General features: G+C 42.1%; 1 protein-coding gene across 1 annotated transcript in view; it reads left to right on the top strand.

Annotated features, from left to right (window-relative positions):
- The window catches only part of PODXL (podocalyxin like), a 93709-nt gene that overhangs the window by 37131 nt on the left and 31750 nt on the right, over positions 1 to 24828 (top strand). The window contains exons 2-4 of the mRNA XM_066592132.1: positions 11877 to 12278; positions 14414 to 14673; positions 22369 to 22434. Coding sequence (XP_066448229.1) covers positions 11877 to 12278; positions 14414 to 14673; positions 22369 to 22434 — 728 coding nt within the window. The remainder of the gene's footprint in view (positions 1 to 11876; positions 12279 to 14413; positions 14674 to 22368; positions 22435 to 24828) is intronic.

Below are 24828 nucleotides of genomic sequence, written 5' to 3'. Positions count from 1 at the left end.
ACTATGGGATGGCCATCAGTTTACAGCATTTAGAGATGGTTTGTACCAGTGCTGAATCATCCTATATCTCCTCCCTCATCTTGGTCTACCTGCCTGCCTGTGCTCTCCATTCTGCTAACGACTTTATCTCACACTCTCATCTCCAAGACTTTTCTTGATCTGTTCCAAAAGACATTTATCTTTTAGGAAGTGCATCTCCTGCAAAAATATAATTTGGGTATGCTGCTTCTAGAAAGAATGTAAAAGCATGGTGTGCTTTTCGGGCATATTGAGACCATTAACATTCTAGAACACTATCCTGATCATCTCCATGACTGAGATATGACTGGAACTGGGAGGAGGAGAAGGGAAAGGGACTGGGGATGAGAATGATTAAGAGATTTGCTTTTCTGTCTCCACATTCAATGGGCCATTACATTTTTATTTTCCCATTGATGGAGCTCAATGTGGGCTTTCTGTAGGATGTAGTTGCATTTATAGCATTTAAAAAAATATATATGAGCTTTTAATCACTTTCTATTCCATTTTTCGGAAGCGGCATTAACAATAAAATGCAATTCTGACGTTGTTTTTTTTCCTTTTGAGTTCACTCTGCGGTATAAATGCCACGTTAACTTAATTACGCATGTTAGTATATGTTGATCTCGAATTTATATCCTTTTTTAATATTTTATTAGTTTTGTACAATAGAAAGACTTCTTTAAAAAGAAAAAAGTTTGGGTTGCTGCATTTAATGAATCTTAATTTTTTTATTTTCCCGTCGACGGAATTATGTGAAGCCTTCTTTTTTGCAGTACTAGTTTTAGTTTTTCATGATACCATTTAGTGGCTTCTATGACTTTTTGATCACTTTTTAATCCCTTGCATTGTGTTGGACAAGTCCACAAATTTCATAGTTTTGCCCCTTTTTTAAATTGATCAACGTGTGGGTTAAATAATGTGACACATTTTTCATTTGTGTCTTCACAAATATGCTGATGATGTAAATTTTTGGGGGCGGGGTTATTTTTTACATAATGAACACTTCGAGAATTTTTTTACATATTCTTTGCAGGTTTTAAAACATTTTTCACATTTTGGTCTCGCTAGGGGTCTGGAACATTGCTTAAAATGTTTATTCTTATAAAACATTGCAATTCTCCAGCATTCTATGATTCCACTTAGCCATACCTCCTTTTCAAAACTACCTAGTGAGGCATAAAAGTGTTTAAAAAGCATAATACATTTGTCGAACTGCCTGCAACCCACTTTTTAGGCACAATATGAGCCATAATTCTGGTGCACTTTGCTTAGTTATGGCCCATTTACACATAATGATTGTCGCTCAAAATTTTCTTCGAACGAAAGTGCGAGATAATCGTTACATCTAACTGCGAAGCCATCGTGTTCTTGTTTGCTTTTTGTTTGTCCCTCAGTTTCAGCCTGCATAAATATCATTGCTCACTTCTCATTATGTCTAAACCCTTAGTAATGTGAAGCAGTGAGTGAGAAGTTAGCGATCTGCCTGTCTAAGCATTCTGCATGAGCACGAACAACTAGCGGTGAAGGCACCTGCTCATGGGCTCGAGTAAAATGGGCATTACACATGCACATAGACAAAACCTCATCATGTATAAAAAGATTTAGCAGTACATATGTGACCGTAGCAAATATCTCAGCATTAGCACCAGCATTCAGCCCTGTGTATGTGTCACTCCCTTCCACTCTTCTCTGCTATCTGCATACAGTTCAATGAGCAGGGTAATTCATCCCCTGTTCTGCCTTCCTAGAATTTCCTGTCAACCATGTAAAAACAAACAGTGGACATCAAGATAGAGGACCAGAGACAACACTTCAAGAGTGATATTACAGCAAAATGTTTTTATTTTAATTAAACTGCAGTTTTGCTAAATATCACACTGGCTATCATATAAGCAGCAGTTGTTTGAAAAGTTAGTGTTAATTTCAGCTTATACCATTATATAAACTGTAAAATGTGAGCATATACTTTAAAGGGGTTGTGCCATGATTCAATGTTTTGTCTTTCCCCTCATAGGGAGTCCGACCACTTTGGCCTCCACCTATAGGATACTTATTCCCTATCCTGTGGATTGGATAAAATTGGCAGTAAAGCCTTGCTCTTATTTTTCCTGATGCTTGTTAGAGTGTTTAACACAAGTGACCTTGAGTTCCTAATTTACAATTGTTCTGGCTAGGTTCACAATTGCAAGAGTTTTGTATATTCAGGAAAACATCCATCATATTTGATGGTCACCATGAAATTCAAACACGCTATGTTTCTGCTAGACTAATACTCTGTTTCGTAAATTTGCCTGTTAGCTAAAGAAAAGAACATTTGGAATTTTCCTACAGCAGCCAGATGTTATTTTGTAATAAATGGAATTATTCAATATCCAGAGCTTTGCATTTTTTAGGGGATGCTGCAACTTTCCACCTTTAGCCTGTGCTAATGGGCGCTAAGAAACAATGCACATGTTGGTCAGCACTCATTACTTTTGTCTACATAGGCAGATTTACTAGGCAACGCAATTTTTGTGTCTAAGAAAAGTTTATTTGTTCCCATTAGCTTATTGTAAAATTTAATGAAAAGTAACTTTCATTTTGAAAAAAGTTTACTTTTGTGGTCAGGACATCGATTAAAAATATGATTTTGAATTTCGAATGTTTCAAGGCCATACACAGTGAGAGAAGAAATTACTTACAATCATTAGCCAAAGTCAATTATACAATGCAAAGTATGTCCATACTGTTCAAAATTTGAGAAAATGTCTGGTTCTTTTTGATTGATGATTGTGTACTTGGTCACTTTCACATACCAGCCCCCAGATGTAGTCGCCCATCATATTCTCGTTGTATTGTTCTTGATAGCGACGCTCAAACTGCTGCATATCTTGGGGGAACCTTTCTCCTTGTTCCTCGGAGTATGCTCCCGTGTTCAGCTTGAGTTTATGTATATGAGAATTCACGATATGAACCTTGAGTGACATCCTGCAGCCTATAGCATGATATTTCTTCATCATCATTTCCACCAGCTCCACAGAGTTGTCTGCTTTGTGATTTCCCAAAAACCCTTGAACCATGACAACAAAACTGCTCCAAGCTGCTTTCTATACTGCTGTGAGCGTGTCAGGAAATTCAGACATTCTATGATCCTCTTGATTTGTGGTCCCAGATTTTTTACCTTGGCCTAAATCAGCTTTGGGAAGAAGTTTAGTAGATATTTCATTGCTGTAGATTCTTTATCTAGAGCTGTGACAAACTGTTTTATAAGCCAGAGTTTTATGTGAAGAGGTGGCATCAGAATAATCTTAGGAGCTTCTAGGGTTCCCACTTGATGTTGCTTCATCCAACAGTGAAGTCAGTACGTTCAGGCCAGTCTCATCGATGGTAGTGTTCAGTTTTGGCTCTGCTATCCCAAAGACAAGGATAGCAAGGAAACTTTGTGAAACCACCTTGAAGACCCATTAGGAAAGCAACCATCTTGAAATCCCCAATTACCTCCGAACCATATCATATTTCAAAACTTGCAACAGCAATTTAACACTACTGTACTCCTCCTTCAGATGTTCAGAGTGAGCCACTGGAAGGGAAGAAAGTTGATTTCCATTGTAGAGCAGAACTGCTTTAAAGGGGTTGTCTCGCGGCAAACCTCAAAATTTTACCTTACCCCATTCCCCCTGTCACCCCCCCTGGCATAAAATAGCAAATTAAAGCGGTTTTTAAACCCTTGCTACTCACCGATCCGATGAAATAAGGACTTTAAAAAATCTCCCAAAGATGGCCGCCGGTCCTTTCCCAGGGATGCACTGCGGTTTTCTCCCATGGTGCACCGCGGGTCTTCTCCCATAGTGCACCATGGGCTCTGTGCGTTCCATTGCCGATTCCAGCCTCCTGGTTGGCTGGAATCGGCACACGTGACGTGACGTGGCGGAGCTACGATGACGACACGGTGACCAGCTCTCCGGCACGAGCGGCCCCATTCACCAGGCAGAAGACCGCACAGCGCAAGCGCGTCTAAAAAAGCAAGAAGACATCAGAATTAGATGGATCCATGGCGACGGGGACACTAGCAATGGAGCAGGTAAGTGAATAACTTCTGTATGGCTCATATTTAATGCACGATGTATATTACAAAGTGCATTAATATGGCCATACAGAAGTGTATGACCCCACTTGCTGCCGCGAGACAACCCCTTTAAGGGTCTTGGAAGAACTTTCGATGAAAAGGCGCCAATCCTGTGCATTACAAGGTATCCCAATTTCACTGAATAGACCTGTCACGTCATGGCAGTAACAGAGTCCATCTTAATGGGTGAAGAAAGTAGAAAATATTTGATGACATTTTCTCTGACTTGTAACTTGCATGCTATCATCCAGCAAGTTCCACTGTTTCAGCCTGGATGTCAGTATTTCTGCTTTAGCTTTTGTAAGACTAAGAACTCCTACTAAATCATTAACATCCTTCTGGTTTGGGTAGTATTGTCTTCTGTCTTCTTCCACGGCATGGAAAGGATCAGTTGCATCTTTACTGTCTGAGCTGATGTTTTCTGAACACGTCTGCACGCTATGCATGCTCTGTGGAGGCATCTGAATGGGGAGATCAGAGCAACGTTATACGGGGCCATAGACAAGGGAATGTTTGGATACGTCACAGCAGCTGCATTTTTTCCATTTCGCCGTTTGGAGGGGTCTAGCATGCAGAAATAGCATTTGGTGGATTGATCAGTTGTCTACCGCCAAAATCTTGGTATCACAAACTTCATGGCTCTATTTTCACCTCTGAACCAACTTTCAAGAGTGTTCTTGCAATTATCGCAGCTGACGTGAGGTGCCCATGACTTATCCTGATGACCCACAGCCATCCCAAAATATGCTTTGTAGGCTGTATTCATATTTACCGTTGTTGCCAAAGAGCGCTTTTTTTGCCCGGGTTTTGATGAACTCTCTGCAACCATAACAGAAAGCATCTGCAGGATATTTACAACCTCTTGATGCCATACTTGATTCAAATATTCACCAATTTATATACAGATGTAAAAAAAATTCCAAAAAAGAACAGCATTATATTAGCATTAGAGATGAGCGAACGTACTCCTTTCGAGTAATTACTCGATCGAGCACCGCGATTTTCGAGTACTTCAGTACTCGGGTAAAAAGATTCGGGGGGGCGGGGGGGAGCGTGGCGGCGCAGGGGGTAGCAGCGGAAAACAGGGGGGAGCCCTCTCCCCCCCACTCCCCGCTGCAAACCCCCCACTCACCCACGGCGCCCCCCGAATCTTTTCGCCCAAGTACGGAAGTACTTGAAAATCGCGGTACTCGGGCAAAAAAGGGGCGTGGCCGAGTACGCTCGCTCATCTCTAATTAGCCTACAAAATAATTACTGTAGATTATAGAATCATAGAATGGTAGTGTTGGAAGGGACCTCCAGGGTCAGCGGGTCTAACCCCCTGCTCAGTGCAGGATTCACTAAATCATCCCAGACAGGTGCCTGTCCAGCCTTTGTTTGAACACTTCCATTGATGGAGAACTCATCACCTCCTGTGGTAACCTGTTCCACTCATTGATCACCCTCACTGTCAGAAAGTTTTTTTCTAATATCTAATCTGTGTCTCCTCCCTTTCAGTTTCATCGCATTGCTTCTAGTCTTTCCTTGTGCAAATGAGAATAGGGCTGATACCTCTGCACTGTGACAGCCCTTGTCATGATGTATAATCATGAACCTGCACTGTACATATAATCTTAGTCAGCAATGTGACAATCAAAGTTTTGGCGCAATAACTGTTACTAACCATTTGTTTGTTATCCACATAATGTAAAAATACCATTGATTTCCCGGACGCAAAAAAAACAACATTATCTGCCGTATTGGGATGAATGAGCATTATTACAATTGTTTGCCCCTATACACCAATCGTTTGGTCAAGCGCACATGGTGAAATGTGCAGGCAATCAGCGAGCATTTTTATGTTTGCATAAAATGATCTGATGAACAAGCCTTTATAAATTAATGGGCTGATCATTTCTGTTTTTTCATGGCCCGTGGATCGACATGTCCATCCAGTTCAGCCTATTAACCCTCAAAGTTTAGCAATCAGAATATATCCCTGGATCAATAACCCTTCTGAATTAATCAGTGACTATAACATTGACATAACATGTATTATTGTTATACTCAAGAAAGACGTTCAGTCTGCTCTTGAGCTCTTTTAGTGGGTTCACCATTAGCACATCCTCGGGTAGAAAGTTCCATAGTCTCAGTGCTCTTACAGTAAACAAGCCCATTCTATGTTAGTGTAGAAACCTTATGTCTTCTAGACATAAAGAATACCTCCCTGTTACCGTCACACTCCTGGGTATAAATTGTTCTCGTCATGTGCCCCTAGACCCTTTTTTGATGTACACCATGATCCTATTTGCCTTGGCAGCAGCTGCCTGTTACTGGTTGCTCCAGTTGAGTTAATAGTTAATTAAAATCCCAATTCCTTTTCCATGTCAGTTTTGCCCAGTGTTTTCCCATTTAGTGTGTAATGTGAACATGTAGTTTCCCTACCCATGTGCATAACCTTATATCTATCAATGTTAAACCTCATTTGCCACTTTCCTGCACAAGCCCCCAATTTATCCACATCCATTTGCAACCAACCATATGCTGTCCTCACTTGTGTTAATTACTTTATATCATCTGCAAATTTTGATATTTTATTCTCCCCGGTCCAGTCTAAAACTTACCACCTCGTAGAAACTAATTTGATTGATTTGACAGCAGGGACCCCACATAAACCCTTCAAATATTTTACCCATAGTAGAAGTTATACCGGCCTATTGTTTTCAGGTTTACTTTTTGAGCACTTGTTGAATATCGGTGCCACATTTGCTATGTGCCAATCTAGTGGAACAAACCACATTACTACAGAGTCTTTAAATATAAGGAACTTCCATCTGTCCATCACTCTGCTTAATTCCCTTAGAACACGGGAATGTATGCCATCGGGATCCGGTGAATTATCTATTTTAATCTTTTTGAAACGGCTCTGTACTTCTTCCTGGGTTAGACTAGTGACATTAAATGGAGAGTTTACTTTATCACTCTGTATGTCATCTGACATTTCATTGTCCTGAATGCATACACTGGTGAAAAAAAAAACATAACAGATTTGGTCACGGATATATAGCCGGAGCCTATCCACAATTACATTGCATGAGGGCTTCAGTACCGGTGTCATTGCTAAGCGATGGCACAAGAAAAAAAAAGCTGTACTGCGCATGACCACCTGCATGCGTATGTAGTCATACGCAATACAATTACATGCCATACGCAGGGTCACTGGCCTGGCTCACAGCTGGAATCCGCTGCGGGTTTCCCGCATGCAGAATCCGACCTGGTCGTGTGAGCCCAGCCTAAAGTTTAGTATTTTTATAGCTCTCTGATAAGCCTCCCTAGTGAATGACAAGTTGAAATTTATTATATTATGGTCAGTATTTGCCAGGTGCCCCCCCAAGCTGCACCCCCTGTTATTCTGTGACGTCTATTGGTTAACATTTAGTCTAAACTGATCGTCCCTCTAGTTGGGAGCTGCACAAGTTGGGAAAGGTAATTATTTATTTGACAGAAATTAATTTCCTTTGGAGCGCAGGGTTTTAAACTACCAGAACGATAATCATCCCATGTAAAAGGGTCTTAACTCCTGCAATGAATCCTCTGTTTGTACAACCCTTGACTGAATAAGAATACGCTATCAATGTATTTTCTCCGTTAAAAAAAAAACTTTAATATGCTTTTTCAACCCAAGTGTATAATTTTACATTTATCTACACGTAAATTGCTACTATTTTAATCCTGACTCAAGATGATGTGGTGAGATGATGAGGGACAATCCAAGTAACCTGCACAAAAGGTTATTTAGTGTCAGGATCAGTTATTTATATGTGTTAATAAGTGTCTTAAATGCTTTCATGATTTCCATTGTTCTATGCACATATCAGTGACATCTTTACAGTCGAAAGTCTATTGTCAGTATATTGCTGTATTCATTTCATTGAGAAGCTCAGTCTCACCATTTGTGATTTTCCCATGTTTCGAACCCTAGGAGAAAGTTAAACGCTTGCCAGCATTGTGCATGAAAATGTGTCTGCCTGCCTGTCTGTATGGGGTGTGTTCACATAATTTCCTAACATATTATTCTCACTTCCCTTTTCACTATTTATAGACTCAACTTATACAAATGACTCAAAATGGGCAATAGAATGTTTTAAAAAAATGTTAAAAAGTTGCTGATTTATTGTATATTGATTCATTTGATTATTGGGCAAATGATGGCTGTTATCTGATCAGACAGGTTAATGAAACTAAAATTACAGTGCATTTTGAAAAAGTACTCTTAACCATAAATAAAATGAAAGGTAAAAAGGCATATAATGCAAATAATCACAAAAAGTACCTTCCTATTTTCCTACCATTGTCAGCACATTTGCATCTTTAGGCCTTAGTCAGACGGGCGTTTTTTCGCGCGATTTGCGCATGCGTCCGGCGATTTTATAAAACCATTGCTTTGCAATGGTAACGGACACATGAGCGCTTTTTATGTGCTCGTCCGATAAATTATAGAACAGAAATCGCAGATCGCACCTATCTGCGATTCCTGTTCTCTTCTCTATATGCGCTCAATGGGGCCGGCGGCAGCAGCGCCGACCCCATTGAGAACATATAGAAGACAAATCATTCTCCTCTGCCACAGCTGTTACAGCTGTGGCAGAGAAGAATGTTTGCCCATTGAATTCAATGGAGCCGGCAATACAGCCGGCTCCATTGAAAGCAATGGTCTGCCGGCGATCGCGGGATGAATTGTCGGGAAGGGCTTAAATATATAAGCCCTTCCCTGCAATTCATCCAGAAATGTGTAAAAATAAAAAATATATATACTCACCTTGTCCCGGCAGACGGAGTTCAGTGCAGCCGGCCGGCAGTGGGTGTGAGTGAGAGCTGCCTCTGATTGGTCCCTGCGCTGAGCCAATCAGAGGCAGCTCTCACTCACACCCATTCATGAATGGGTTGGGTATTCTGTAACTTTTTAAAACTTATTTATGTAATTATCTTTTTTACTATCTATGTCCCCCATGACATCATATAAGACCTCTGGGGGACATTCACATATTTTGGAGCCCCAGTTACAGGAATAAACATCCCCTGTAGTGACAATAGTCACTGGCAGAGCTGATCAGGGTCTAGTACGACCCTGTAGCTCTTCTGTAGCAGGGAATCCTGGCGGTCACGTGACTGCCGGCTCGTGTAGTGGAAGTTATACTTCCACCTTTACTTTTTTCTACATGGCGCTCATTGAGCACTGTGTACTCGAGAAAGGAGTTATCAGTTATGACTAACAGCTGACAACCTGACATGCTCCTGCTTGATTGCAGAAGCAGGGGCTTTAAACCCGTGCGTATTTTTACAGTCGGCTGTGTTTAAAGCCCAGGACCAAGCGCTGTGAATTTACAGTGCTTGGTTCTAAATGGGTAAAGGGGTTCTGTCATTAAAAAAATTCTATACTTACCTATTCCTCCGCATTTCTACAGTCATAACAAACATATTACACTGATGCTTCCAGTAAATAGTCACCAGAAAACACCCATCTGTAAGTAACAAAGGAAGAAAAAAAAAAACCTCCTCCCTCCAAGAAGACGTACAACCAAACCGAGAACAACCTTACGTCCGTTCTCTCCCACCTCTCAGAATTCTGCAGCTTCTCTGTTAATCGTTGGCCTACTAATCCAGAGTTGTTGAGAAGGAGAGCCGATCGCTATTGGTCTGTCTGTTTCATATTAACACACAACACATATGGGCACACACACAAAAGGGTGAGAAAGAAAAGAGAGGATAAAGAGAAAGAGGGGAGGGAATCACTACCCCTTCAAGAACCAAATAGTTGCCTGTATTCTTCCGTGTTCTGGAACTCTATCCAATAGAACCAAGTTTTTGCAAACTTTTCTTGCGTTCCTTTAAGTGCTGCCATAAGGTCCTCCATTTCCATGATCTAATTCACTGTGTTGAACCACATCTTAATAGTGGGCGGAGAACTCTGTTTCCAAAGTTTGGGAATACAATATCTCGCTGCCCCTATCAAATGTCGTACCACTGACTTTTTATAAGTCGATATTGGGATATCGCAGTGATGCAGGAGAAAAAGGGCTGGTGATTTCGGCAGCACTCGTTGGGTAAACTTGGAGGTAATTCGCCATACTTCCGACCAGAAGTCCGTCAGCAGAAGACATGTACCAACGTTCCACGTTCAGCCTCACATCTTCAACACTGGTCGGGGACCGAGGGGAACATCTTGTGGAGGCGGGAGGGCACCCTGTACCAGCGCAAAAGGATCTTGTACCCTGATTCTTGTACCTGACTAGATATGGACGCTGAGTGTGTCACTGTGAAGATTGTTTCCCTTTTTTCAATGCTAAATGTGATATTGAGGTCTTTTTCCCAATTCTGCAGGAAACCTGGGGGCATGGCCTCTGGATGAGAGTTTAGTATACCGTACATTCTTGTTAACGTATGTGTGGAAGGGCCTTCTTCACTGCATGCCGACTCAAATTGTGTCTTGGGGCGTGAGAATAAGCTTGGGTGGAGAAGGGACCTGAGAAAATATCTCAACTGAATATTTTGCCAGAATGAGAGCTGAATCTGGTCACTTGGGGCCCCTAGTGCTGCTTCTGTGCTCCAAAGGCCCTCGTGTAGGAGATGGCCTGCTCTAAATTTACCGCCCCTAAACCATTCTTGGAATACTACATCCTCGTTGCCCGGGGGAAATTGTGGGTTTCCGAGAATTGGGAACATCGGTGAGGGTCTGGGGGAAATTCCCATTCCTGTGAAGATTCTAGTAGCAGTTGTCAGCGTAGGGCCAATTGTGGGGTGGCGTCCTAATTCCACGGTGACCTGCCCCTGTACCCACGGGAGAACTACGAGGGACACTGGGGTGGATTTCTGTTCTATGTCGACCCGTTGTTTGAGATCCCGGTGTCTGTGCCAATCCACTATACGCACTAGGTGTACTGCCTGGTAGTATCTGGAGAAATTAGGTAGACCCATTCTGCCCTCCCTTTTAGGTCTGGACAGTATGCTGTGGGCTACATGGTATTGTAATTGTACTAACCCACAGAAAAATGATCATGTCATTTATACCACATGGTGAATGCTGTAAGAAGAAAAGGAAAATGTCAGTGTATTTCTCACCCTGTCCACCTCCCAAAAATCAATAAAAGTTATATAATGTATTTTATGTATTTCATAATGGTACCAATAGAAATTGAAGCTTGCTAAGCAGTGAACAAGCCCTCTTATATCCACGGAAAAAGAAAAAAAGTTTTGAAAAGGAAAGATGAAAAAAAAAAAAAAAATTGCAGCATGTTTAAATACCAAATTAAGTCACATCATTATGGGGTTAAAGGGCTTTCCAAGAAATTTAAAAATACAAGTTTTAATGTCAGCAATGTGGAAAAGAAAGCCATACTCTCTGATTTGACCATGCACTGCTTCTAGCACTGTGCACCCATCCTCAACACCAGATTTTGTTTGTATGGCTGTAACTGTACTATGGCCATATAACTATTGTGACAGCTATAGCCAGTAGTCAAAGGCCAGTAAATGGCTGCAGCAGTCACATAAGCATACAGGCATGTCACCACTGTAGCCATGTAAACAAAGTCTGGCAATGAGGTCCGGAGTGGGGGCGCAGGAAACAGCAGGGTATTACATTTCCTACATTTAGCTTATTTTTTAAATATCTCGGACAACCAACTTCAATGAATCTGAGATTTTCATATTATTCTTGTCATAAGAGAACGTGTATCTTAATGCTAAATTGAATTCTAATTCTCTTTTCTAGGATGGGGTCAAGCGATAACTACAACTCAACCTATAATAGTAGGAACATCTCCAACAGTTTCAATACCACCTCCAACTGTGGCTAGCACTTCTGTGATCCAATCCAATTCAGCGGTTCCCACTACTGCAGCTACTACTAGTCCTACAGTGAAGCCTGTTACACCAACTGTAATACCTTCAGGGCCTGCAGCAACTACTAAGCTGACTACTGCAATAAGCAGTGGCTCAGGAGGTGTCATTCATTCAACGACAGTTGGGGTACCAAGTACAACCACAAAGGCCATTACTCCGAATGTTACAAGTACCCATCCTCCAAATGCAACAAGTGCCCATGATAAGTCCACACAGCCAACAAACTTCACAAAAGCACCTACAACAGTCTCGAAGGACAATACTGGAATAGGTAAGCAATATTTTGAGTTAATAGTTAAAGGGGTTCTGACACAAATAATGTTTTTATGCTTTAGCAGCCATTGTTCCCTGGTGTGCCTAATGGACCCAGGGAACCCATGGTTTAATGGCTGCTAAAGCATAAAAAGATAACACTTACCTGTTCTTCTGTTGTTGTTGACATCGGGGGGGGTCATCTCCCGGCAGGCGCTGTTCCTCCTCTTCTGTCTGCACGAGCCGCGCCGCTCCGGGATCGCGCGCATGCGCAGTGGAGAGGTGCCCTCTGACAGGAGTCAGGACGGGCTGCGTCTCCACTGCGCATGCGCAGCACTCCGGAGTTCAGCAGGACGGACGGGACGCCCACAGCAAGCACTGCTTGTGACGTGCTTGCTGTGGGCGGTCCGTCCGTTCACCTCGGAAGTGCCTGACGGACGGACCAGAGCAGGAAGCGGTCTTTTTGACTGCTCCTGCTCTGCTTTAAAGGCACAGAAGAAGATGCCGGCTGGAGGGGACATGCCTGGCGATCGGGCCAGGCCAGGCAAGGTGAGTACAATTTTTTTTTTTTGATGTCAGAACCCCTTTAATTCTTTTTTTTTTAAGCTATTGATATGTAAGTGCTAATAAAAGAAAGAGAACGGGTGAATGGAATACAAAAACACAATCTTAATGTTCTAAGTAGATATGTGGTTATCATTGTCTCATACTCCTGCTTGGTGAGATGATGAGACACAATTAAACTTGACGGCTTCTAAACCTGAGGGGAGAAATCCGTCACCAAGCTATGCATATCTGCCACAGTTGTGCCCTTCTGTGTTCTGCAGAGCCGCATTCAGATTTAGCCCTTTTTAATAGGCAAATCTGCGTGTAGCATTCCCTAGGTGAATTCGGCACAGAATCTGTGTCAAGTAGTGACATGTTACTACTTTTTATTCCGCAAGCAGCTTTCATATTCACATGTGCAAAAAATTCACTCCGTATAGCGTGCAGAGTGGATTCCCATTGTAAGTAAAAAGGGATGTGAATTTGCCGTGGATTCAATGCAGGATCCAAGTGGACTCCACATCAACTCCACGGCTAATATATGCCATGTTGAACCTACTCTTAACCCTTTCCAATCCACTGTCTGACCTCTGAAGACATTATGATTTATGGCTGTACAGCGTAGATGTTGGAGGACATCCGTTGGGGTTCTCTTACTGTATATTGCCAGCTTCTGCTGTCAGAGCCTATCCAACTTGTCACCTCATGCAGTACTGGCTTTAGCCAGCATATAGCGCCATTGTATAATGGCAGAAAAAGAGTAAGCCCCCTAGGAAAACCAGCATACTAATTGGATTGGAAAGGGTTACAAGCCAGTTGAGAGTCACTCATTCAGGTGGTCTTCCAGAAATTATCACAGTACACTATGCAGGAAAAAAGGTGGAGTCCTATTTAAAATCACTGAAAAATCCCATCAAGCAGAGCTTTCATTTCTTAACGACCAGCAAGTTATTTTCAGTTTTTCTCTCTGTAGCCATTTCTTTTTTCAAGGACAAGGCTATATGAAACTTTGTTTCATGCAGGAAAACTTTACGCTAGCGATATTCCACCACAGAGGAGGAGGGGGGAGTGCTGACAGGTCTTCGAGATGAGCATATCTAATAGATGGGCTCACCGCGGAGAATTGCGGCAATCGCAGCATGCCACGATTTAAATCCTACGAGCGGAGAATCGCTATGAATCTCCGACGTGGATGCCGGCGCTGCGCTTTCCATAGTAATCCTATGGAAGGCTTTACAGAGCGTGATCCGTGGGCAATTTATTACCAGTGGATCATTGCCCGTGGACAGGCAGCCTTAATTGTTTAAATTTTGTTGTTGTTTGTGGTTACATGTATATTCAATGTGTAACTTATGTGATATATTTTAGTGGTACAAATTTAAGAAAGGTGATTAATTTTTTTTTTTTTTGCAATTTTTGTTTGTTTCATAGTGTTTGTGGCTACCAAACAAATGTAGTTTTTTTGCATTCAATTAAAGACTGCCAGAATAGGTTTTTTTTGTTTTTTTTTATAAAATAACTGTGTTTATTACTCCAAAGTTTTGAATCCCACTGAGGGATTTTTTCAAAGAATTCAATGCAATTATGTGTTTTTTTTGTTTTCTTCAGTGACATCACAACCAATCATCACGGAAAATGCAACAAAACTTGCAGCAACGTTACCTCCCATCTCAAAAACATCAGAGCAAAGCAAAGAAATTGCTAAAAACCACAGTAGCACGGTGGCATGGCTCTCAACGGTGCCACCATCTCCAGTGACAGAAGCTAAAAGTACAGCAGGCAGCATTCTAGACTCTACCACAAGTTTGCTGAAAGAAAATCCACCAGATACTACAATATCTGTGAACTATGATCAGGAGAATATTCAGGTAAATACGGTTTTTGAATTGGAAATGATTAGAGATGAGCGAGCATACTCGTCCGAGCTTGATGCTCATTCGAGTATTAGGGTGCTCGAGATGCTCGTTACTCGAAACGAGCACCACGCGGTACTCGTCTCGATTAAACGAGCACTGACCATTGAATTCAATGGAGCCGGCAATACAGCCGGCTCCATAGAAAGCAATGGGCTGCCGGCGATCGCGGGATGAATTGTCGGGAAGGGCTTAAATATATAAGCCCTTCCCTGCAATTCATCCAGAAATGTGTAAAAATAAAAAAAATATATATACTCACCTTGTCCCGGCAGACGGAGTTCAGCGCGGCCGGCCTGCAGTGGGTGTGAAGGGGGTGTGAGTGAGACCTGCCCCTGATTGGCTCCGCGCTGAGCCAATCAGAGGCAGGTCTCACTCACACCCATTCATGAATTCATGAATGGGTGAGTGAGTGCTGCCTCTGATTGGCTCAGCGCAGGGACCAATCAGGGGCAGCTCTCAGCTGTCATTCATGAATTCATGAATGGGTGTGAGTGAGAGCTGCCTCTGATTGGTCAGGCTGTGACCAATCAGAGGCAGCTCATTCAGCAGGCGGGGATTTTAAATCCCCGGCTGCTGAATACTACAGAGAGCAGTTCGGGAGAACTGCTGCCGGCCGCGGCTGAACTCCGTCTGCCGGGACCAGGTGAGTATATATATTTTTTTTATTTTTACACATTTCTGGATGAATTGCAGGGAAGGGCTTATATTTTTAAGCCCTTCCCGAAAATTCATCCCGCGCTCGCCGGCAGCCCATTGCTTTCAATGGAGCCGGCTGTATTGCCGGCTCCATTAAATTCAATGGGCTAACATCGTTCTGCCGGGACAAGGTGAGTATATATTTTTTTATTTTTACACATTTCTGGATGAATTGCAGGGAAGGGCTTATATGTTTAAGGCCTTCCCGACAATTCATCCCGGGATCGCCGGCAGCCCATTGCTTTCTATGGAGCCGGCTGTATTGCCGGCTCCATTGAATTCAATGGGCTAAAATCGTTCTTCTCTGTTACAGCTGTGGCAGAGGAGAACGATCTTTACGCTGACAGTGCGGGGGGGGGGGGGGGGGGCTCACTCTTGCCACTATTGTGGCTTAATAGTGGGACCTGGAAACTTGAGATGCAGCCCAACATGTAGCCCGTGCCTCCCTATCCGTTTCTGTGTCGTTCCCATCACTTTCTTGAATTTCCCAGGTTTTCACAAATGAAAACCTTAGCGAGCATCGGCGATATACAAAAATGCTCGAGTCGCCCATTGACTTCAATGGGGTTCGTTACTCGAAATGAACTCTTGAGCATCACTGAAAGTTCGACTCGAGTAACGAGCACCCGAGCATTTTGGTGCTCGCTCATCTCTAGAAATGATATATATTAATATGTGAGAGAACATACATAGAGATATATCCGCTGTATAACCGGAACAGTCATTGTCCAGCTAGTGTATGTTCAGTGCATTAATGTATTGGCTTATTTTGGCTCCAAGTATGATTTGGGGGATTTTCATCTCCACTTTTGAAAAGCTATAACTTTTTTATTTTTACGTTCACATGGCTTTGTGAGGGCATAGATTTTGCATGCCAAACTGTAGTTTGCTCCCATTTTTGGATACAAATAATATATTGTATAACTTTTATTAATTTTTTTTTTGGAGGGCAGGGATTCTGCCATAGTTTTTTTTTGTCAGCATTAGGCCTAGCTCACACGACATTACATACTTTCTGGTGTCAATGGCCAAGCACTATCTTGGTGTGCATGCGCGCATAACATACGCCAAGATAAAACATGCTGTGATTTCTATTGCATGCAATGTGTGTGAGCGGCAACATGGCAACTAATGTGAGATTGGTACAGCGTATTATGCGCATATGTAATACACTGTAACTACACACTCGTATGAGCCTGACCTTAATCATACAGCATAAATGACATGATATATTTTTTCTGCAGGTTGGTATGATTATGACAGTACCAAAAGTATATATATATATTTTTAGTTTTTTTTACTTTTTTGCACAATAAAAACCCTTTTATGTTTTATTTGGACATAATTTTTTTGGTGAATTGTTGCATTCAAAGTCCTATAATGTTTTTATTTTTTCAATCGACTGAGCTTTTTGAGGGTTTGTTTTTTGTGTGACGAGCTGTAGTTATTGATACCATATTGAGGTGCATGCGACTCTTTTTATTACTTTTATTGCATTTTTTTGGAAGGCGAAATAAACAAAATAAGCAATTTGGCTATATTTTTAGGCTTCATGGTTTTTTTTGACAGTTTTTGCTGTGCGGAAAAAAATAGTGTGTTCATTTAATTTTGCAGAGTGTTACAGATACAATGATACCAAATATGTGGGGGTTTAATATTTTTTATGTCACTGTAGGGGACTTAAACCTGCAATGCAATGATTGCACTGATAATACATTGCAGTACTTCTATACTGCAATGCATTATCGCTAGTAATAGTGATCACAGGTCATGGCAGACTCAGACCTCAAAGACTGGTATCTGGTTGCCATGGTAGCTCATTGTCTCTCTGCAATTACTGATGGAGGGCCAATGACCTCACAGAGGGAGTGCACTCTCACTATGAGCCCTTTACATGCTGTAATCTACATTGAACACAGCATGTAAGAGGTTAAACAAGGGGATTGGTGTTCTCACAGATCCCTGCTGATGCAGTGCGAGGCCAGCTGTCAGTCACAGCCAGCTCCCCACTGCAGTGTGCTGTTCCTGTTAGTTCTCTCGGGTCTTACTGGCTGGGGACGTCCCAGCACAGTCTAACACTGCTGAGATCAATCTGTGCAGGGACACACCTCTTTGACAGGGAGAATGGAAATACCTACTTGTCAATTTTTTTCATAAATATCTGAGAAGAATAATAGAGTAACAGCACAAAGCACAATTGTGAGAGAAGCTGCTCCAGAATTTCTATATCATTGGGAATACTAATATTTTTTCAAACACACAGGTCAGGAGAGCCGACGGGCCCTCTTAAGCCAATTGATGAAAAAATACTAACGTATTTCATTTTAAAGTTCTCATTCTTTACCATACTTTAGTGCTGGGACAGATCTGTGGATCGTTATCTTCATGGGTGTGATATGATTAATTCAGTAATTGCAGAGTAATAATCGTAATAAGTAAAGAGAATCCTACAGCTTATTATGGAACATTTTTTACAGTAAAATGAGTACCTTCCATTAAATTCAGGTTTTCGCTTCTCCCTTAAAGAACATCTGACTGAATTGCACATTTGACACTATATATTTCACAGTTTGCTAATAAAGTGCAAATCCTTAAGCAGAATTTATAGTTTCAGCAAAAAAAAGTCATTCTTTGTATATTGAAATGTTATACTATACTTTCTACATATGTGTATCTGTGTTATGTGATGTAACACTGTAGAAAGAAGAAAAGGGACAGCATTTCAGAGGGCAGGCGTCTGGCAGAAGGACATGCTGATGACATAACATGGTAACATTGTCTTCATTCAGCCTAACATACTATGTCCATCTAGTTCAGCCTGTTTCAGCCTCCTTGTTGATCCAGAGGAAGACAAAAAACCCCAGAGGCAGAAGTCAATTAGCCCTTTCGGGGGAAAATTCCTTCCCGACTCCATAATGGCAGTCAGAATAATCCCTGGATCAACCTCTGACAGTTCCTACCTGCTTGTAAGACCCGGATCAACAACCCGCTGGTCACCTAATGTCTATATCCTGTAATATCATAGCGCTCTAGAAAGACATCGAGTCCCCTCTTAAACTTCTTTATGAATTTTGCCATCACCACGTCCTCAGGCAGAGAGTTCCACAGTCTCAATTATCTTACAGTAAAGAACCCCCTTCTGTGTTGTTGATGAAACCTGCTTTCTTCTAGACGTAGCGGATGCCCTCTTGTTACAGTCGCAGTCCTGGGTATAAACGGATCATGGGAGAAGTCCTTATATTGTCCCCTCATGTATTTATACATAGTTATTTGATCGCCCATTAGCCGTCTTTCCTGAGCATCGGTGACCAGAACTGTACGCAGTATTCCATGTGAGGCCTAATAAGTGCCTTATATAGCAGGAGAATAATGTTCTTGTCCCTCGTCCCTATACCTCTTTTAATGCACCCCAAGACTTTATGTGCTTTTGCAGCAGCTGACTGGCGTTGATTGCTCCAGTTAAATCTGCAGTCCACTCGTACCCCCAGGTCTTTTTTCATATCACTTTTCCCTAGCTGTACCCCATTTAGTGTAAATTGGTGACATCCGTTCCTCCTTCCCATGTGCATAACCTTACATTTGTCAACATTGAACTTCAATTGCCCTTTTTCTGTCCAAGCCCCCCACTTATCCCCATCCATTTGTAACCGCACATTGTCCTTTGTTGTATTAATTGTCTTGTATAATTTAGTATCCTCTGCAAATATTGATATTTTACTGTGGAGTCCCTCTATCAGGTCGTTGATAAATATATTGAACAGAATGGGGCCCAATACTGAACCCTGTGGCACCCCACTGGCAACGGTGGCCCAATCAGAGTACAAACCATTTATTACCACTCTTTGCTTTTTATCTCTGAGCCAGTTATTTACCCAGATACACACGTTTTCGCCCCAATCCAAGCTACCTCATTTTGTATATCAACCTATTATGTGGCACAGTGTCAAAGGCTTTAGAGAAATCCAGATATCTGAGATCAGTAGACTCTCCCGGGTCCAGCTTAGAGCTTACTCGTAGAAGTTGATCAGATTGGTCTGACATGATCGACCCCTCATGAACCCATGCTGGTGAGAAGTTATTCCATTGTTCTCCTTGAGGTATTCTAGGATAGCGTCTATCAGAAACCCCTCGAATATTTTTCCAGTTATTGAAGTGAGACTTACTGGCCTGTAGTTACCAGGCTTTCTTTTGGTCCCCTTTTTGTATATTGGAACTACATTGGCAATGTGCCAATTCAATGGTACAACCCCGGTCTTGATAGTATCCATAAATATTAGAAATAGTGGTGTAGCTATCACATCACATAGTTCCCTTGGAACCCTTGGGTGTATTCCATCTAGGCCCGGCCATTTATCGATTTTAATCCTCTTTAACCGTCTCTGCACTTCCTCCTGTGTTAGGTATGTAATATCCGGGGGGGTTTTGTTTTATGCCCCTGCGTCTCGTGTAACATTTTCTTTTCGTTCGTGAATACACTTGAAAAGAAACTATTTAATAGGTTTGCCGTCCCCCCCCCCCCCATAGTCTTTTATGATTTCTTCTGTATTAATTGTTAAAGGCCCAGTGCTCTCAGTGCAAATCCTTTTACTGTTAATATCATTGAAGAATAGTTTAGGGTTGTTTTTCCTCCCTTTGGCGATCAGTCTTTCTGCCTCCTCCTTAGCAAATTTGATCTTTTCTTTACATATTTAGTTTTTTCCCTGTATGATTTTAGCGCTTCTTCGCTGCCTTCTTGTTTTAGTAGTTAAACACTTTCTTTTTTTCATTTATTGCCCCCCTTACAATCCTGTCGAGCCACATTCATTTCCTTCTACTTGTAGTTCTTTTATTTTTAAAGGGTATGAACTGCTCACATGAAGTAATTAGGATGTTTTTAAACTTTTCCCATTTGTTGTCTGTACTGATATTTTTGAGGATGTTGTCCCAATTAATGTTACCGATAGTAGTTCTGAGCTGATCAAATTTAGCTTTACTAAAGTTTAGTTTATTTGTCGCTCCCTGATAAGGTTTCTTATTGAATGAAAGCTGGAAATTAATTATATTGTGGTCACTGTTCCCCAAGTGCCCCTCACCCTGCACCCCCATTATTCGGTCCGGTTTGTTAGTTAATCTAAGTCCACAGTGGCCCTCCCTCTAGTTGGCTCCCGCACAAGTTGGGTAAAGTAGTTATCTTTAATTGTTCCCCAGAACTTATCACCCCTATGAGATTTGCAGGTATCGTTATCCCATATTATATCTGGATAATCAAATTTCCCTATAATAAGTTCTTCGTTGCAGTTCGACACCTCTTCCATCTGCCTTAATAGTAAGGTTTTAGTTTCTTATGTTGCTTTTGGTGGCCTATAGAAAACCCCTATCAGTATTTTGTTATTTTTTTTTTCTCCCTGTATTTCTACCCACAGAGATTCAGCGTGTTCATCTCCTGCCCCTATATCCTCCTGTAGCCTCGGCATTAAGTAGGATTTAATGTACAGACATACCCCTCCCCCTTTCTGGTTTCCAAGGTCTCTTCTGAAGAGATTGTAACCCTGTAAGTTCACCTCCCAATCGCACTTTTCATCAAGCCATGTTTCTGTTATTCCAACTAATTCAGTTTATCAGTTATGTGATGTAACACTGTAGAAAGAAGAAAAGGGACAGCATTTCAGAGGGCAGACGTCTGGCAGAAGGACATGCTGATAACTTGCCTCCCGCTTCTTCAATTCTACTTTCGATAAGCAGCACACAGAATCACACTATTTATTTTTTCTCAATTGACAGTATCATGATGGACACACATGTACAGCTTGTTACAAGAGACAGCTGTGATAACTAATTATTAGCAATCCTGTACCTGTCTGGCCGTCACATGACCAGGACCGATTTGTATCTACTGAAACAAAACAAGAAAGGCCCCTGCTGAGTTATATAAAGCTAAAACCATGAAGAAATGATACAAAAATCTTTTGAAAGTGTATAACTCTGCATTATACAAAGAATAAACTTTATCTGCTGAAACTGTTTTATCCATTAAGACGTCTTTCAAGCAAGCATATTTTAGATCCATAATGGGGCCGTGCTTTAAGGACCATAACACAGAGCTAATGTATCTATGACTGTGTTTTTTACAGCCAGTTTTTTTTATGTAGTATGACTTATTTTTTGGCATTTCTGCCTCTGTATTGCTGTTATTTTCTGTTAGGCAGATACAGATCATTATTTGCCAAGTAATAATAAAAAATAAAAACAATACAGATCAAAAACTGATGATATTCTGTAATGACGGCTGTAAGGGCTCGGTCAGACGAGTGTTGTTTCCTCGCTGCTACACCAGCGAGAAAACAGCACTGCTATAGGAACCAATACGTTCCTATGGTCGCGCTCACATGGACTCTTATTAGAAGCGCAAAATATGCGCTTCTAACAAAGAAAGGACAGCGAGTACAAACTGGCTTGTCAGCACTGAGGTGCAGCGTGCTTTCCATAGGCTCCTATAGGAGCCGTGAAAGCCCGCACCACGGATCGTGCGACCGGGCTGCTTCACAGAGCTAGAAGCAGCCCGGTCACGCAATCTTTTCAGAAAAGATAGCAGCGTGGTTTACTCGTTTAGCAGCGCGTAAACAACACTCGTCTGACCGATGTTACAGATCCGTGTTACGGATGTAGCGAAATACGCTCGTCTGAAACTGGCCTAAATCGATAATTTCCTGTTCATCACAAAGCGATGCCCAGAGAGGTTGCAGTCTATTTCCACCCCATAAAAGTCAATGGATAGGTGGAATTCCTCATGGATGACAGGAACTGCGAAGGCTTCAGAGATTTTTGTATTCTCATCATAAAATATTTACCAGGTCTTTTGCTAGCATGGATTCCTATGTACAGTCATTTTAGGTGCAAGTCTTTACAGCTACGTGGTGGAAAATTGTTTTCAATGCAGCAATTTCAAGCATGTTTTTCTTTTTTTTCTTCTAGGTTAATTGCAAAGCAGAACATGGAGAATCTTTGGTGAAGATTAAAATAAAACCCTCAAGAATTTGTGTAAGTACTGCACTGAAACTGAAAGAAATCACTAAATTCTGTGTTCCACTTATCTTTTCTATTAAAGTCATTACATTATTTCTATGAAATCATTTTCTAGTTATTAACTTATTACACTGGTTGGGCTCTGTTCACAGCATGAGGCATTTATGATGGCTTTAGGCCAGAATACTGGCGTATAAAAGTCACAAAAATTTGTCACAAGGCCCACTGTGCAAAAATCTTGCGACTTTTCTGGCCTCTGTGCTACCCTTGTGAAAAGTGGGCAGGGTTTTTGGGAGGGGGCATGGTCGCCCTGATTAATAGATGTATAATTTACTTCAAAAACTGGCATAAATTATACCAGACATTTATACCAGGTCCTAGCTGGCATAAATTTCTGTGTTGGCACACAGAGGAGAGAAAATTCACCTTTCTTTAGACACATAGTGCAAAATTATAGACAGGAAATGACATGAGATTGGAAATGACAGTCTTAGTAAATTCTCCCCCTCATGTTTCTTTTGGAGGTATATGTTGGGAGGTTTTCCAGCGTATAACACCGATTTATTGCCTATAGGTTCCCATGTTTTGTTTTTTTTAAATCTATGCTTTGTAACATACATTGTTGGTGGGGTGTCATTATATAGAATAGAGTAGTCTACAGTGATATAGTATACAGCAAAACAAAATAGGTATACCAATGTATACCTGCATGACAGATGCCAAAGGTACACTCCCCTGGCATTGGTCAGACGATAAATACATTGCGAAATTTCCTGGTGTATACAGAAAAGGTAGGGGTAAGATGAGCAGAGCCTTATTTCAGTATAATAAAGTCCCAGTGTAATCCCAGGAATAAAATACATACATAACTAAATATGCAGCAGAACATGTCATCATTTTGATTTTCATATATCAAACTTCATAGAATTTAACCCCTTAGTGACGGCCCCATCGAGAAACTACGTCCTCAGTAAGTGGGCTTTAATTCTAGAGGACGTAGTTTTATGCGTCCTCTTAGGATTAATGCCCACTTGCCTGAGGACGTGACAGCTCCATGCTGTCGGTGCCCGCAGGTAGCCGACAGCATGGAGCTGTCATCCCAGGATGCGGGCAGTCACCCCCAGCATTGCGATCGGCGCTATCCAAAGGAGAGCGCTGATCGCAATACAGTAAATAAAACAGTGTAAAAATGTAAAGATTCAGCTGCCCTGATGGATCGGATCCATCAGGGCAGCTGAAAATACTCACCCGCCTTCTCCGCGCTGCCCCCCGAAGATCTGGTCCTCCCGGACCCGCCGCCGGTCTTCTCCGCATGCGCGCCAGACGATGACTTCACGCGCGTGCGCAGAAGCCTGGGAGCCCCCGGCAAATTTAAAATCTCCTGGCTCCCGGCTCCTGAAGGTAGCCGGGAACCAGGAGGTGTATCCATTGGATAGCGGCGATCACGAAAAAGTTTTTTAAAAAAGTGTCAGTTTCAGTTCCCCTTATGGATCGGATCCATGAGGGGAGGTGAAAATACTCACCTCGGTCATCCCCGATGTCCTGGAACCGAAGTCCCCGTCTGCGCATGCACAGAGGGACTCGAGCCCCAGGAAATTTAAAATCCCATGTGTAGCCAGGAGCAGAGGGATGTCACTGCAGAGATGATCACTGTTATCCAATGGATAACAGTGATCATTTAAAGTAAAAAAAAAAAAACTGTAAAAAAGTTTTTTAAAAAAAAGTGTAAAAAGTAAAAAAAAAAAGTTTTAAAAAAGTACAAAAATCTTACGTCTCATCACCCCTCACGGATCATATCCGTGAGGGAGGATGAAATGACGTACCTAAGGCCCGCGGATTTATCCGCGGACCTTACCCCAGCTTCTGCACACGCGCCCGTCGCCAAAATGGCAGACGCATGCGCAAAAGCTGTGGATTGCCAGGGTAATTTAAAATCTCCCTGCTCCTGGCTACAAAACTTAGCCAAGAGCCTGGAGATTTCACAGAGGGCCGCAGTGAGCGGTTCCTGATCACGTGTTCGCCGTTATCCAATGGATAATGGCGATCACGTAAAAGTAAAAAAAGGTGAAGGTTCATCTCCCCTCACCGATGCGATTGCTGAGAGGAGATGAAACTTTTTACCGGAAGCCTCCGTATTTGCATCCCGACGTGATCTTCCTCCGTGAACTTTCCCAGATTCTGCGCATGCGACCGCCGGCAAAACACACCGGACAAATGCGCAGGAGGCGGGGAGCCCAGGAAATTTAAAATCTCCTTGCTCCTAGCAACCAACGGTCGCCGAGAGCCTGGAGCAGTGACAGGAGGCCTCGTTGAGTGGTCCCCGTCACGTGATAAAAAGGTAGTGATCTACCTTTGGCCGGTCTCACATGACCGGATAGGAATTACGGATTGTCTGATCCGCGGTAATAC

The sequence above is a fragment of the Eleutherodactylus coqui genome, chromosome 2 (genome assembly GCF_035609145.1).
Source record: "Eleutherodactylus coqui strain aEleCoq1 chromosome 2, aEleCoq1.hap1, whole genome shotgun sequence".
Lineage (NCBI taxonomy): Eukaryota > Metazoa > Chordata > Amphibia > Anura > Eleutherodactylidae > Eleutherodactylus > Eleutherodactylus coqui.
This window is presented reverse-complemented; position numbering and strand designations above follow the sequence as displayed.